This window comes from Thermoascus crustaceus (assembly GCF_041956765.1).
Source record: "Thermoascus crustaceus strain CBS 181.67 unplaced genomic scaffold VTN00scaffold_1, whole genome shotgun sequence".
Lineage (NCBI taxonomy): Eukaryota > Fungi > Ascomycota > Eurotiomycetes > Eurotiales > Thermoascaceae > Thermoascus > Thermoascus crustaceus.
In genome coordinates, this window is record NW_027192527.1 from 1,821,978 (window position 1) to 1,838,757 (window position 16,780).

Here is a 16,780-nt window from a genome sequence, read left to right on the forward strand (position 1 = left end):
AGTGAAACTTCAGAAACGGAGAAAAAGGTAAAAGAAATGGGTATACTACAGGAAAATTACTCCAACGGCAAACAACTCGAGCTGCTCGAGGTTGTCGGATGCATGTCAGTGTGATGGATGTGGATGGACTTGGGCCCCGAGACACGTGAGACGCACGAGACATTCCAGGACTCGACGTCCATCAGCCACAGGTCAGGAAAACTTCCACCTCTTTCACACTTGCCACGAGCTTTAAGAGTTCTGACTCCGCACCTCTCATAGCTCTCATGGCTGTCATTCGCCCGGCTTTCATGGCCCTGATGATCTTCTGATGATATCATACCAGGAACCACAGCCGAGACCGTACACACTTTCTGCGAAAACGTTGCGGAACCTAGAGCTTCATAACCCCTCCCTTTCCCCTCCTCTCTGCGTTATACCGTACCGAATGGGGAGCTGGTATACGTTAGCATTAGCGTTATTTTACTAGCCGTCCAACTAATTCCATTGCAACTTTGACGTGGATAGAGAATTGCCTGAAGTGATCAAGGTTAAGTGCATACATGATTTCCTTTCAGCTCCAAGGTCGGATTAGTCGATTCATCTTTTCCAGGGGTCGATTTCTTAATTTGAAGTTCATGTGGCCAAAACAACAGGAATGCCGATTGAACCAAGTCTAAGGAGTTCGAGACAGCTACATAACGGTGAGATGACAAATGGTTTTGAACCGATGGAGACCCTAGGTAGCTTGCATGTTTGTCAAGCTGTCGCGGCTTTCTAGGTTGTATCAACAGTTGCGACGACTGGGATGAGAGAACTCTTGAACTAAAGGTCCGAGAGAAAAGCATCATTGACAGCGCCCTTTGCCTACCTCATATTGAGCTCGAATTCCATTACAACAAGGAAGCCGCTTGATGACGGGATTGTATCGTCCGGCCTGGCAAGTTTGAAGCATGCTCTGTGTTTAGGCACTTTCCGACTCCACTTGCTTATTCCGCACCGCGGGAAGTTCCTAAATTCCACGAGGACTTCTCCGCTCAGGATGGAGCCACGTGCTTTTATGACCCGTTTGTTGGTTGCTAAGGGTTCCATGGAATCCTATGGGCTCGGCCAGGGCGATGATCCATGTACCAGGAGACAGTGTGCCATTAATGTTGTCTGCCATCTTGCTGATATCGGCCTCAATTGTACGACAGTCGACTCATCGCTCTTGCCACCGTACGCCCTGTGCGCATGAGCTGATTCTCGAAGCTCTCACCGGCTGGTGACATGTTTCAGTCTTATTCTTAAATATCCAATTGATGCTATAATGGGTCTAACTGCGGTTTTATAATGAACCCATCAGTCATACATTCGTCGTTGTATCTCAGCGTCGTAGATACGTCACTGGACGTAACATGACTGATCTTGCGGACGAGCTACTTAGAAGAATCCAACATCTTGCTCGACAGCGCTCCTTTATATTACCCGACCCCTACAGTTGCATATTTTTGTACAATCTTTATATAGTTTTTGAAATCTATACGTTCTCCCTGACCCTCCCACTTTTACCTCTTTTTGGTAGTGGCGCAGCTATCAAAATGTCGTCAACACTAGTCTTGGATCACCTAAGATTGCTGTTCTCCAATTTAGCTCTCATAAACTTGCTTTCTGATTTGACTTCCACGATTTTTTACGGGGGAAGAGAGCAGATCAGTTTGAGGAAGGCTAGCACAAGCAGGTGTTGTCAGAACTACGATATGCCCTCGAAAAGTATGTTATCGGATTGGAAGCTATCTGTTTTGTTCCGTGTTTGCGTGCTAACAACGGAGCTATTTGCTTCTCTTCTCCTGTCTTTCAACCATTATATTTTACCAACAAGGAACACCGGGATAATGATATATTTGTCGCAGACGATGCTCTGATCTCCAATGATATCCTTTCACGATTATACCATCGTCAATAATCGGAAAAAGGTATTAGCCTGCTCATTTTTCCCAGAAACGCTTTCTCTTCGAGCGTTGGATCCATGAGATCCTGTACATCACCGAAACAGCTGACTCATTGCATGCAGTGGGGAGATAGCTTCCTGCACGTACGTTACGCGAGCAGACCACCGGGAAATGGGGAAATAAATGTACTTTGTATAACAACACATTTTGCAGACTGGGTGTCGACTTCTTTCCATGTATGAACTCATTGCTAGTAAGAAAACTTGCTGAAGTACGCTGAGGGACGTAGTCTAACATTTGTGGCTCGATAGTCAAGTGGATATCTTGCATTAGTCTCTAATATACCATGAATGGTCAGTTCTGATTCCGATTCATATTAATCAGCAAACAAGGCATGCGGCGACGTCGGTCATCATAAAACCAAACAGCCTGAACTCGGAATCGCCGTCTGGAGCTTCAGGGCCAGAAAGAGGTGGATGCAGTACTGAAGTTAGGTAAGCAATAAGAAACCTCTAGTTTGCATTTCATACGGAGATGAAAACTCGAGGGCTTTTCTCGAAAGCCTGATTTAACAGAGAAGCGTGCCTAGATTCCTCCATCACCGACCAGGTATCACAGGGACACTGGAAAGTTAGCGCAGGGGTGCATAGGTCATATTCTGCAGTGATATCTGTAATCATGGACATCAAATTACAGGTAAAAAGAAACAAAAAGACCTAGAGCTGCAGAACGGTGTCGGGTCCATTCCCTGATAGAGAACAGCAAGATTGTAGAAGATACTTGGCGCTGTTGCCAGTAAAAGAGGCTCGTTTGGCTTCACGTCTGAGCTTAAAATCCAACTTTGAGCCTTGGAAACCGCAGTAGTGTAAGTTAACTCGGATCTCGTCGAGCTTAGTCACATTCCTTAGACTTGGCGAGATCGGGATGTGCTAAAGCGCGCTGGAGCCCTCAGCCCTGGAGCTAAAGCACGGGCCGGATCCAGAGATCAGTCTCAGCCCAGTGGGGTATCCCGATGGATGAGTTGGCTGCTGCACGCACAACAACACCACACGTTGGAGGAGATCGAAAGCGACACCGCGTCCAGAGGACGATCATCTTTCATCGAGGTACGGCAACAACCACCAGGACTGCCCCTCGATAAGAGTGGTGGACGTCGCGTGGGGGCTGTCGGTCGTGCGTGGGCTGGAGATCGCACGCTTCGATCACGTGGTTGGATCTGCCGCTTTGGGAGATTTGTTTACATGACGAGGTTGCCGGCCTTCCCCGCTATCAACACTCGGGCCTCAAGATCCACGACTCCGTGACAACCTTTCGAGGACAGGACCAGACAAAACACGGACGGGTTCATTCAGGCTTTTTCTTCTTTTTGGGAGGATTGTTGTGGTCTTTAATACACTGTTTGTCTTGTCGTTTCCAGTAACGGGACACCCTTGCGTACCTGCGAAGTGCGCAATGCGATCCCTCCCTTGATACTGCATTCCTTTGAAATTGTTGCAGAACCAAGAGTTCTCACAGACCCTTACCGTGCCGTTCTGCTCCTGTGTGGAAGCAGGTATGCGGCCAGGTGAAGACTGGATTTCCCCATTCTTATCGATTGCCGCATTCCTGCCTGAGCAACGGCGTCCGTGATGTCAAACAATCTGCGGTCTTTCAAGCAGTCACAGACGGACCTTTCAACATCGTCGTCGAGCCCTCTGCGCCATGGCTCGACGGCATCGACAAGCTCGTCCGTCTATTCAGCCTACTCGAATTCGTTTGCCCCCAGCCGCGCCAGCACGGTCTCCTCCAATGTGTCTTCTGGATCCTCAACTGGCAGCTTTGGCCACATGCGAGGAAAGAGCGAACTGAGCACCATGACCCCCGCGGCAGCCGCAGTCGAGTGGTCGGCGGCGGACAGCTCGCCAAGCGCTGCTGAGACGTACGGCCAGATCCGTCGTTCGCTGCGCCCGCTGCAGCAGGCTCCCAACGTGTCGCCGCCGGCGAAGCAACCGCAGACTTCCTTCCGTCACGCCAGAAGCTATACGGTTGATGACACGCAGTACCTTCGAAAGGACCCCCGGCCCATCACGCCAGAACCGCGTGCCATGCACTTGCAGGAGAATGAGCCATTAAGCCCATTGAGCAAACCCGACAGAGACTCCTGCCCCCCGCAGACGCCTCCTCACGGCAAATCGCCTAGGTCGCCTCAAACGAGGCCGCACCATTCACACAGCGTGTCGACTCCCCATGCACCGATCGTTACCGCAACCCTGACCGCTCCCGAGCTTGAGACGTTTCAAAAATCTTCCACGGGCCATCTTCGCACTCTCTCCAAGATCGCGCAATCTGGCGAGAGCGAAGAATTCTCTATCGGCACCACAGCACCCACCGTTGTTGGACTGCAAGGAAGGCGACGCCTCAAACGTGCCGGGGCCAATGGCCACAACAGAAGGAAAAATACCTCTGCCTGGGCGGCGGGAAATTGGATGGACAAGCAGAGACAGTTTCTTCAAGCTTATGAATACCTCTGCCATATCGGAGAAGCAAAGGAATGGATCGAGGATGTCATACAGAAACCAATTCCACCAATTGTTCAGCTGGAGGAGGCGCTGCGAGACGGTGTGACCCTCGCGGAAATCGTGCAAGCGTTGTATCCGAATCGCACTATTCGAATTTTCCGTCACCCAAAACTGCAATACCGGCATTCTGATAACATAGCTCTGTTCTTCCGGTTTTTAGACGAAGTCGAGTTGCCTGAGCTTTTCAGGTTCGAGCTTATCGATTTGTACGAAAAGAAGAACATCCCGAAAGTCATACACTGCATCCACGCACTATCGTGGCTGCTGTTCAAGAAAGGGATCGTCGAATTTCGGATTGGCAACCTTGTCGGACAGCTTGAGTTCGAGCATCATGAGCTGGAGCAGACACAAAGAGGTCTGGACAAGTCAGGAGTTAGCATGCCTAGCTTCTCCGGAATGGGCGCCAGCTTCGGTGCCGAGCTTGAGCCCGAGCCCGAACCCGAAGAGACAGAAGAAGAGCGGATTGAGAGGGAACTCCGGGAGAATGAAGCATATATCACTGATTTTCAGGCACAGCTGAGGGGTGCCATGTTACGGCTGAGACTCACAAACGTGATGAACGAACTATGGGATGTCGAGCACTTGATTGTCGACCTTCAGTCTAGAATACGTGGCGATTGGGCACGCCAGATCGCTGATTATAGACTGAGTATGCAGCGCTTTGCAGTGAACTTGCAGGCAATATCCCGCGGTTTCATTGTGCGATGGAGATATCGGAATAACCAAAATTGGTGGAAAGAAAAAGAATCGGATATCGTAAAACTGCAAAGTTTAGTGCGCGCAGCAAGAGTCAGGGATGAAGCGAAGTACCTCAAAACTCGTATGCGGCGGGAAGAATCAGGGATCAAATCGATTCAGGCTGCTATCCGAGGTGCTTTGCGACGAAAACAGGTGTTCGAGGATCGCGAGGAAACTCTGGATGCAGAAAACGAAATTCAGTCACTCCAAGCGGCCATTCGAGGAATGCTCACGCGTCAATCAATGGCGCAGAAGCGAAAATTACTCGATCGGGAGACTTCCTCCATTACTTTCCTTCAAGCGGGGGCCAGAGCTATTGCAGAGAGAACTCGTCAAGCGTCTCAGAAAGAAGCACTAGCCAAGAGGAAGGAAAAATGGATTGTTTTACAATCCACGTATCGAGGTGCTGCTGTGAGAGAAAGTCTCAAGACGCTTCGAAGCCAGCTGGCGCAGCATGCCCCGTCCATCCTAGAACTGCAAAGCAGGCTGAGAGCAAATTCTGTTCGAGAAAACCTAAAGACGCTTCGAGTTGAGCTGCGAAAGCATACCCCAACGATACTAGAACTACAAAGCAGACTCAGAGCAAAATTTGTTCGAGCAGATCTTAAGGCGCTTCGAAGTCAGCTGGGACGGCACGTCCCAGCGATACTGGACCTACAAAGCAGACTGAGAGCAAAGTTCGTTCGAGAAAATCTCAAGACGCTTCGAAGTCAGCTTGCGGAGCATATCCCATCGATTATAGAACTGCAAAGCAGACAGAGGGCAAAATCTGTCCGAGACTATCTCGAAGCTCAAAGAAACTGTCTGGCGAAACATGAAACTTCGATCTTAAACTTTCAATCTATGATCAGGGGATTCCTGCTCAGGGAACAATGGAATGCCGATCTGCTGGCTCTTAAGCAACAGACTCCCCGGCTCATTAGCCTCCAAGCGCTTTCTCGGGCAGCCATTCTGCGGATCAATGTTGGTGGCATCCTTTCTGAGCTTGAAGAGAATTGCGACCAGATTGTCCAGCTCCAAGCTCTGACCAGAGGAATGCTTGTCCGACTAGATGTCGGTCAGGTGCTGATGGATCTTGAGGCAGAGGAGGATATCATCACTGACCTTCAGGCTCGGATTAGAGGAAGCATTATTCGAACCCGATTTGAAGAGAAGCGTCGTTATTTCCTGGAGAATATGGAAAAGGTGATCAAGGTCCAGAGTATTGTCAGAGGCAAGATTCAGGGCCAAGCGTATAAGAGCCTCACAAGCGGCAAGAATCCCCCTGTCGGAACTGTCAAAGGCTTCGTTCACCTTCTCAATGACAGTGACTTCGACTTCGATGAAGAAATCGAGTTTGAGCGCCTGAGAAAGACAGTCGTGCAACAAGTTCGCCAGAACGAGTTAGCCGACCAATATATCACCCAGCTTGACATTAAAATTGCACTACTCGTGAAGAACAAAATTACACTTGACGAAGTTGTGAAGCACCAAAGGCACTTTGGCGGCCATGTCGGCAGTCTGTTACCGAATACGGATATCTCGTCGAAAGATCCTTTCGATCTCAAAGCGCTGAACAAGACCTCAAGACGGAAGTTAGAACAATACCAGGTATTGTTCTTCCTCTTGCAGACACAGCCTCAGTATCTCGCCAAGTTGTTCCGAAGACTACGGGAGCTGAATACGTCGGAAAAGGAATATGAGAAGATCAAGCATTGGATGATGGGGCTTTTCGGATACTCTCAGAAGAGACGCGAGGAATACTATCTGATCAAGCTGATCGTGCGCTCCATCAAAGAAGAGGTTGAGAGCTTCGCCTCTCTTCAGGATTACATGCGCTGCAACTCGTTCTGGAACAAGCTCTTTGCGGCATATATCAAGTCGCCAAGGGACCGTAAATTCATGCGTGATGTGCTTGGACCAGTTGTCAAAGAAACCATTATTGATAATCCGGATCTGGATTTAGAAAGTGATCCAATGCATATCTACCGTGCTACAATCACCAACGAGGAGCTTCGTACGGGCCGGCGAAGCCGACGTCGACCTGACGTCCCGAGAGAAGAGGCGATCAGGGACCCGGAAACCAGAGCGATATTTATTCAAAACTTGCAGGACCTTCGCGATATCGCCGATCAATTCTTCACCGCCATTGAGGATTTCTTATACCGAATGCCTTTTGGAATCCGATATATTGCGAAGCAGATGTACGAGTATCTTCTCACCCAATTCGCTGACGAGGGCCCTGGATTTATTCTCCAGGTTGTCGGCCAGTGGGTGTGGAAGAGTTACTTTCAGCCAGCCCTTGTGGAGCCAGAGAGGCACGGCATAGTGGACAGAGGTTTAAACCAAGAACAGAAAAGAAACCTTGCGGAGGTAGTGAAAGTCCTCAACCAAGTGGCTTCTGGGAGGCTATTCGGCGGAGAGAATATCTACCTACAGCCGCTTAATACCTATGTTGGGGAGTCAATCCAACGCCTGGGTCATACCTGGGGCAACTGTGAGTATTATCTCTCATCTAAATCCTCCTTCCAAGTGGTTCTAACTCCGCAGTGATTTCCGTGCAAAATGCCGAGACATACTTCGATATCGACGAGTTCAACGACCTGTATGCCAAGACCAAACCGACTCTGTACATCAAGATGTCGGACATCTTCTCGATCCATCAGCTCGTTGCATCTGAAATTCAATTCATCTGTCCCAACGATGACATTTTGAAGGAGGCTATTCGGGATTTGGGAAATGTCAAGACCAACGAGAATGAATTGATGAGTGTCAGCTCCTCGGAAATCAGCCTGACTCTGCATCCCAAGCTTCACAATGTTGAAGGTAAGTCGGCCACTGTCACCCCAAAGAGGCCTTTGCTGACATTAAGTAGACCCCGAAGCTGAAATCAAGGCTCTATTTATGGAGACAAAACGATGCATCCTTTACATTATCCGAGTCCAGTCTGGAGCCAATTTGATGGAAATCATGGTGAAGCCACCAACGGAAGAGGACGAAGAACGATGGCAGACCCTGGTACGGGATGAGCTGTCGACGAACACTAGGCGGAGGGGTGCCTACTCCGAGGCAAACACAATACTCGACCTTGGGGCAATGACTTACCCCGAACTTAAGCGAACGGCACTCGAGAACATTCTCCAACTCGAACAGGCTGGCAAGATCACCCGCCAGAATCACTATCAAGACCTGTTGAATGCCATTGCGATTGATATCCGGACGAAACATCGGCGGCGTATCCAACGGCAGCGAGAACTTGAGGGCGTTCGCATGACGCTGGCACGACTGAACGACCAAGCTGTGTATCTCGAACAGCAGCTTAAGACGTACAATGACTATATCGAGCAGGCAATGGTGACTCTGCAGAATAAGAAGGGAAAGAAAAGGTTCCTGATGCCGTTCACCAAGCAGTGGGACCATGAACGCGAACTTCAGAAATCCGGGCGAGTCTTCAAATTCGGCTCCTTCAAATACTCAGCGCGCAACCTTGCCGACAAGGGCGTCCTGGTATACTGGAAGGGCTACACAGAACGCCAATGGGACCGGGTCGACCTGACCATCTCGAGTAACGAGGTCGGCGTGTTCATGGTGGATGGAAGTAGCGGCAATATGATGATCCCCGGTGCGAACGCCCAGGTACCGCTGGACGACCTGTTGCAGGCGCAGTTCAACAACACTCAGTTCTTGGACCTTTTCGAGGGGGCTTTACGAGTTAACGTCAACCTATTCTTGCATCTGATCATGAGAAAATTCTATAACGAATGAACGGGTTACTTCGGGCCGGGAGAAGAATGGATGGGTCAACGGGATGTCAGTATCTCTCCTTTCTGAAACGCATTTCGCTTTCATGATATCCGAGGTACGCAGGGAGGGTGTCTGGATCTCACGAATGGTGTTCAGGGAACAAGGGAAGAGGTCCGGAAGCTCCCATGACGGATGTCAAATTGATATGTTTTATTTGACCTTTGCGACGTTTATGACGATTTGAGCAAGCCGTTGAGAGGTTGACCGGTCTCCTGAGACGACTGCTCGTTTTACGATTGTCTAGACGAATCTTTTACCTTCTGTACGTAGTTATGAGCTAGTAGTATTATATTATCCTGGTTGACGTGCAACGCTGCCATGATTTCCCTAAGCATATGATAGAGAATCGCTGTCACGGTCCCGAGACCACGATGTCACGTGCGCCGGTGCGCGCCGGCGCGGCTTTGTTGGCCACTCGAGGGCGATCCTCCCTTCATGCCCGACGGGATGCCCGCGCTGCTGAGTCTGGTCCCCCTGCTGCTCCGACAACTCTACCGTGACTCTCCTTGGTCCGCTCGATAGTCTACCCCGTTCTTTTAACCTTCCTCTTACGTTCTCCTCAATTGTTTAACATACACGCGTGCGATTGTGCGCCATGGATTTCGCCAGTCTTAAGGAGCAGGTCAGTAATCTGACCTTGTACGATATCAAGGCGGGAGTCCGCAAGGTGCAGAATGGTATGTCCGTCCTTCCTCCAGAGAATCCCCTTTCCGCAATGATTCACTTGTCTTTTGTTTTGAGGATGTCTGCTGATTGCTCCGTTTTCTTTTAGCTGTCATGAACTACACCGAAATGGAGGCGAAGGTTAGTCGTTTCGTCGTCACGTTCCTCCCCGGACAAACGAACGATCTGTATTCGACTTGCGATCCAGGGCTGCTTTCCCGGAAAACTCGGCATGGTCTGGAGTCGCCCGCTTACAGGAAATGTAATACTAGGTCCGGGAGGCTACAAATAACGAGCCGTGGGGTGCTTCGTCGACGCTGATGCAGGAGATCGCGAACGGAACTCACAGCTAGTAAGCCGTCCTCCGGATATTTCATTTCCTATCAAGAGAGAGATCTGGATTACTCATAATTCTTTTCCGTCATATAGTCAATTGCTTAACGAGATTATGCCCATGATCTACCGGCGATTCACGGAGAAAAGCGCCGAAGAGTGGAGGCAGATATACAAGGTATGGCATGCCTTAGCGCCTGGTGCTTGTTCAACAACCATTTCCGGGATACATCGATTGACTCATCCCCCTTTTCGTGTGTATAACAGGCTCTTCAGCTCCTTGAGTTCCTCGTTAAGAACGGTTCCGAACGGGTCGTCGACGATGCCCGATCACATCTCTCCCTGTTGCGCATGCTGCGGCAGTTCCACTACATCGATCAGAATGGGAAGGACCAAGGTATCAACGTGCGCAACAGATCAGCGGAGCTGGTGAAGCTGCTCAGCGACGTCGACATGATCCGCGCGGAGAGAAAGAAGGCCCGGGCGAACCGGAACAAGTTCGGTGGCATCGAAGGCGGTATGGGTATCGGGGGTGGCTTCTCAGGCTCGAGCGGTCGCTACGGTGGCTTTGGCAGTGACAGTCTTCAGTTCGGAGGATACAGCGGAGGTGTTTACGGCGATGGAGGTGGCTTCGGAGGCAACACGAGCGACTTCCAGGATTCAGGGAGAAGAAGCACCCGCTTCGAGGAGTATGACGAGTACGATGAGGAGAATGTATCCCCGCCGGCGAGTCGGCGGCGTGGACCAAGTCCACCACGTGCTAAGCGCGAAACGACGAAGCAGCCTGAACCGCCCAAGGAGCCTCAACAGGATCTTTTCGACTTCGGTGACGATGAGCCTGCTGCCCCTGCTTCCTCCACGGCCGCTGGTAAGCAGCCTGCTACTGCCAGCAGCAGCAACGGCTTGACTGCACTGCAGCCGAACCCTGTTGACGACGACGAATTTGACGACTTCCAGTCGGCAACCCCGGCCACCACCACCACCACCGCTACTACTACCACTCAACCTACTGCTGCACCGACCCTGTCTGCCCAGTTCTCCATTCCTCCTCCAGCATCTTCTACTACCGTCACTACAACCTCGAGCACCCAGTTCGCGGCACCCAAACCAGTCTCCGGGACTCAGAACGCGAACCTGAACGACCTAGTCGGCTTTAGGTCTCCAACCCACACTGCCACAAACTCCATTGCATCTCTCTCCCCACAGACTACGGCTGGACAGCAGCCACCAAAGCCGACAGGTTACCAGGCCGCGACACCAAACTACTACACCTCCGTCTCCGCAACTCCCACCACCTCTCAGCCCCTCTCCTCTGCGACTAACAGACCCGGATTTACTTCCACTTCTTCCTTCTCATCCACCTCCAACTCCGCCGCGGGCCACAAACCATCAGCATCCAAGTCCTCCGGCGGTGACGCTTTCGGTTCGCTCTGGTCGGCCGCCAGCGCGAGCGCGGGAATCCAGAAGGCCTCTACGCCCGTGAACAAGGGGCCCAACCTGGCGAGCATGGCCAAGGAGCGCGCCAGCGCTGGGATCTGGGGCACGCCGGCCCCTTCCACCACCTCTGCAACTACGTCCACGTCGTCTACCCCTGTTCTCGGCCAGCCTATACCACAGCCCCAGGCCCAGGCCCAGGCCCAGCAGGGACGCAAGCCCACCGGTTCAGCTCTCGATGATCTGCTGGGTTAAATCTGGGCTAATCTAGACACTCGTCTGTGTAAATCAGATCCAGACTACGAGAATGGGAATATGCGTTGGTATGACGAATCGGATCGGGTAGAGAGCACTTGAAGCGATCGACTAGCTGGCCAACGGATATACATCCTGGTTGATGAAAAAAGATAATACATACATAAGCAGTGTCGGGCCCTCTCTCGCACCATCCGGAATCGGTCAGGTCAGGCTGAGTGTCTTTTTTCTTTTCCGTCTCTTTTTCTTTCTCTTTCCCCCTGAATATCTAATCTATTATTGTTTTCAAGTCGAGTTCGGTGACAAAAACCATTTTTCATTTATTAGCGATCGGAATGTAAACTTCCTTTTTTTGTTGTTTTCTGTTCTTTTCTTTGAATGCTTTTCAAGAGAACAATGTCAACATTAGTTTATGCCTATTTATTTGCATTGTAACACAATGTTCTTTGTCTCTTTCCCCAAATGTAGAGTAAGCAGATAGTTTACCCGTGTGATTGGGTCTGTACTGTAACAGCACATTCGATATCCAAAAAGTTGTATCTTGATTGAGCCATATATATATGATATTCCTCCTCTTTCGATCTATCCACTTACATGGACAGCAACCGAAACTCAGGACACCTCAAGGCCTCCATCCGCTACAGTTTATCTATCTTCATATCCACCCAGTCCATCTTTCTATCTATGCATTCTGTAGTATTAATAATGGCGCCGATCTGTTGTTGCTGTTTGTGTCAACCAGCCCTTCAGGATCAGTTCGGGCTCCTGCCAGCAGCAGTAGCTGTACGATCTTCTCAAAGCCGTTCGCCCTTGCTACTTGGAGCGCATTGCCATATTGTCCGCCTTCTGCATTGATATCCGCACCCGCATCCAGCAACATCTTCACCACCGCCTCATAGCCACAGTAACACGCTGCCTGGAGGGCGCTACCATATCGTCCACCCTGTGCATTAACATCCGCGCCCGCCTCCAGGAGCAGCTTCACGATTAGGACCTGCTCACTGATGGCAGCTGATGCGGCCTGCAACGCGGTGCCATGCTCCCCTCCCAGTGCATTGACATTTGCTCCGGCCTCAAGCAGTAGCTTGACCATTATATCACGACCGTAGGCACATGCCGCCTGCAGAGCGTTGGCGTAGAATCCTCCAGATTGCACATTAGGATCGGCTCCGGCCTCGAGCAGCAGCTTCACCAGCCTCTCAAAGCCACAGATGCATGCCACCTGTAGAGCAGTGTCAAATCTTCCTCCTTGGAGGTTGACATCTGCACCTGCTTCGATCAAAATCTTCGCCATGTTCTCAGAGCCACACGAACACGCTGCCTGCAGAGCAGTACCGTATTCTCCTCCTCGCGTATTGACGTCTGCACCCGCATCCAGCAATAGCTTGACCACTGTACATGTACCACGGTCGTACGAACACGCCGCCTGCAGAGGAGTGCCATAGTGCCCTCCATCTTGTGCATTGACGTCTGCACCTCTGTCAAGTAATAACTTCACCACCGTACCATTGCCCTTGGCAGATGCTGCCTGCAGCGCACTTCCATAGTACCCGCTACCTCGTGCACTGATATCAGCACCCTCGTCTAGCAGCAGGTTTATTATCCCGATATGGCCCCAGGCAGATGCTGCCTGCAGTGCGTTGCCATATTCTCCTCCCTGTGCATTGACATTGGCCCCTGCTTGAAGCAACTGCTTCACTACCTCTTCAAAGCCCTGGGCAGAGGCTGCTTGCAACGCAGTGTCCAATTCTCCTCCCTGTGCATTGATATCTGCTCCAGCCGCAAGAAGTTGCTCTATCACATTGTGACCAGAATGTCCTCCAGCAGCCTGCGGTGTATTGACAAGCTCTTTGCTTGGTAAGCCAAGACCTACCAGCCACCTGACAGAGCCCTCTTCAAGAGCGTAACAGGCTGCTGTTTGCAGTACACTGCCATGCTGTTCGCTTTGCATATTGATATTTGCACCTGCATCCAGCAGCTGCTGGATCACTTCACAATGGCGGTGACTTGATGCTGCATGCAGCGCAGAGCTCCAATATCCACCCTGCATCTTGACATTTGCTCCTGCGTCAATTAACTGTTTGACAATTTTTGTCGAACCATAAGCAGCAGCTGCCTGAAGTGCGTTGCCATAGTGTCCACCTTGTGCATTAGCATCTGCACCTGCATCCAACAGCTTCCCTACCACCTCCTCATGACCGCTGACACATGCTGCCTGCAGTGCCGTGCCACAAATTCCACTGTGCATGTTGACATCCGCCCCCATTGCCAATAGCTTCTCCACCACTTCGACATAACCACTAAATGATGCGGCCTGTAACGCACTGCCGTAAACTCCACCCTGGGCGTTGACATCAGTACTTGTTTTTTCGACTAGAAGTTGTGCGATTTTCGGTAATCCAGCGACCAAAGCATAGTACAATGGGGTTGGAATGTCATCTAAGCAAAGGGTACCGCGTAACGTAGGTCTATCGTAGTCGTGTATCTGAACCCAATTATAAAAAGCATTGCTTGTGGGCGAAAGAAGTTCCATAATCAGCTGATACGTTAATTCTGTATCCGGTTCGGCAGCACGAGAATGTTGCACCCAGAATTCTGCGGCGTACATTGCCAACTTCGATTTCTTGCGAGTAGCGTCATCAATGCAATCCAGTTCCCGGAACTGTAAAAGATATGCAAGGCAGCTATTTGCGAGAAATTTGTTAGCGGCCCTTTCTTCAATGCTATATGCCGCTGCCGGGCCCTGTTGAATTCGTTTAGAGAGCAGATACTCCTTAACGGAGTAATGTGCCAAGGTGAAGATATCATCCTGCTCGTAGGAAATCCCCTTCTCGGCAAGTTCCTTCGATACGGGGCCAACCATGGGAACGGATACCACGGTCACAAGACTGGGGCAAATCCTCAGTACATCAAGGGGGTCTTCCAGGACTTGATCTCTGTCGAACAGAGAGCTGTCGACGGAAATTGCGACCACTTCCGCAACCTGTCCCACGAAAAGCGGCGTGGCGGAGAAAGCGAGCCATTGAAGAATTCGCAGGGCATATTCACGGTAATCGTCATCGATGGCGCATAAAATCCGCTCGTAGGTTTCGTCCAGTGTCCGTGGTAACTCTTTCAGAGACTTCCTCAGCATTGAACGATTCAAGCACCTCCCCAGTGTATCCAGCTGGCATGCGACCCAGCGAAACCTGTCCATTAATTAATTGTTGTCTTTGCTCATGTTTCTCAAGTCAGAGGGCTGAATCTCTCACATTCCATGGGCTTTTTCTGTCAACTGCGTCTCGATCTCTTGCTGAACTTCGAGATCCTGTTGCCATCTCTTCAAGTTCTTATCTGTAGACAACCGATGGCGGACATAGACAGCAATGTCTTTATTTACTAGCTTGCTCTGAAGACAAACGGTATTGTGTTCGTCAACGAGGTCCACAAGGGAGCTCCTGATGTCTTGTTCGTCTCGACTTGAGACAATTATCCGGACGTCCCATCCAGCCATTGCCTCGAGGGTCCTCAAGAGCTGGGGTCGATCATTGCATTCATCCAGGGCGTCCAGCACTATGTACGGGGCAGGGAAATGCTGAATCATTTGACGTAGCACTTCCAGAAGTTCGTCCAGCGTTGGCGGCCGTCGCCCATCCAGATCTGAAGAGAGAAGTGAATGCAGGCCTTCAGGAATCTGTATGCATTGCTTGGAAAATTGATCGATCAACGACCTCACCATAAGCTCGGGAACTTGATGCCGGGAGTCGCTGAAAGTGAAGTAGTAATACGCGGTCGCCTTGCCAGCATCGTCGTAGGAGTCCTGTAAGATATCTTCGATGATCGCCGAGCATAGGATACTCTTACCGGAGCCAGGTATCCCATGCAACCAGAGAAACGACGTGAGGCCTGTCTTCCATTTGGAATATTGCTCACTTCTGAGAAACCACTGGCCAGTGTCTTCTAGGTGGTCTTGAAACGCTCTCTTGTGAATTTGGAATGGATCCGGTGCTGATAACCAGCGACGCAATTTGGCGAGTTTCTCCTCTGTAACGTCATAGATGGTAAGTACCTATATATATAGCAAGAACAAGTATACATCTTCCGTAGATTGGTGCCATACCGGTTGAAGGTTGCATTGTTGATGTAGTAGCAACATGATAAAATGTTAACGTCTGAACATATTTCGAAAGAGATAGGCTTATTTCTTGGATTTTTCCGTCTTGAAACAGCGTCGATAGAGCCTTAAGATGTCGTTTCCCGCGGGAATCTCCCGGTGCCGGTAGCGCTTTCTGAAGAACAGAGTCGAGCAATTCGACCTGTTTTCGACATCCCAAGACAACGGGAACGAGTGCTCTGGCAGCCTCCTCGCTAACAGAGCCCGAAGCGACCGTCTTCTCGGTCTCTTTCAGGGTGTATAATAAAAGGGGCAACTCGGTCTTGATCTGGCGAAATGACTTTGGGGCTTTGTTAACGCTGCACTGGAATTCATTTAGACGAGATACGATTTGAAAACCAAATTCGACAACTTCCACTATGTTGGCAATGATGCCAATTGCAGCAAGAGCTTCCGCCATGTACGGCAGGCTGACAGGGTGCCTCTGACAAATGACAGTATATAATGGAAAGCCTTCTTAACCCAAAAACAGGAACTTTAAAAGGAGATATTAGACGTTTGCTTGGATGAAGGAATGCATACCTATTAATACACTGCTTCGAACTCAGGAGAGCGGGGTGGCAGAGCATAGAAAAGCAAAAATAGCCCCCAAATGTTGCGCCCTGCAGCATTAGTAGTCGTATTAGTTGCAAGTTTATCAGACAGGAAGAGTCTGAAGAAATCGCCAATTGACTGGCCTTCTTGACTTCCATTGATGGTCAATCGAAGGGGAAGAGGCTCAGCTGTTTCACGATTCCTGCCCAACCGCTAAATGTTAGGTAGGTATGTCGCGTCGCTGCTCCTTTAGATTGGACATCTGCAATACTGAGGGCGGCTACCGAAACGCTGGGTCACCAGGCATAGCCTAGTATTCGTCACATGGATTATCTGCAATACTTAGAGGCCTACTACTCTGCTTAAATCAGATTTACCTACGTTACAATATCTGGATAGTCGGATCTCGACTCGTCCAC

General features: G+C 50.3%; 3 protein-coding genes across 3 annotated transcripts; 2 read left to right on the top strand and 1 right to left on the bottom strand.

Moving 5' to 3' along the window:
- Positions 1-3,538: 3,538 nt before the first annotated feature.
- Positions 3,539-8,950, top strand: VTN00DRAFT_647 (uncharacterized protein; the record flags this gene model as incomplete). The annotated part of the gene is made up of 3 exons (XM_069433109.1): positions 3,539-7,682; positions 7,736-8,011; positions 8,061-8,950. 3 exons carry the CDS (start codon positions 3,539-3,541, stop codon positions 8,948-8,950), a joined length of 5,310 nt encoding a protein of 1,769 aa, XP_069291354.1.
- A 634-nt stretch (positions 8,951-9,584) lies between these two features.
- VTN00DRAFT_648 (uncharacterized protein) lies at positions 9,585-11,674 on the top strand (the record flags this gene model as incomplete). Its single annotated transcript, XM_069433120.1, has 5 exons — positions 9,585-9,666; positions 9,762-9,793; positions 9,925-10,004; positions 10,082-10,163; positions 10,253-11,674. 5 exons carry the CDS (start codon positions 9,585-9,587, stop codon positions 11,672-11,674), a joined length of 1,698 nt encoding a protein of 565 aa, XP_069291355.1.
- A 682-nt stretch (positions 11,675-12,356) lies between these two features.
- Positions 12,357-16,227, bottom strand: VTN00DRAFT_649 (uncharacterized protein; the record flags this gene model as incomplete). Its single annotated transcript, XM_069433131.1, has 3 exons — positions 12,357-14,862; positions 14,926-15,697; positions 15,774-16,227. 3 exons carry the CDS (start codon positions 16,225-16,227, stop codon positions 12,357-12,359), a joined length of 3,732 nt encoding a protein of 1,243 aa, XP_069291356.1.
- Between the last annotated feature and the right edge of the window lie 553 nt (positions 16,228-16,780).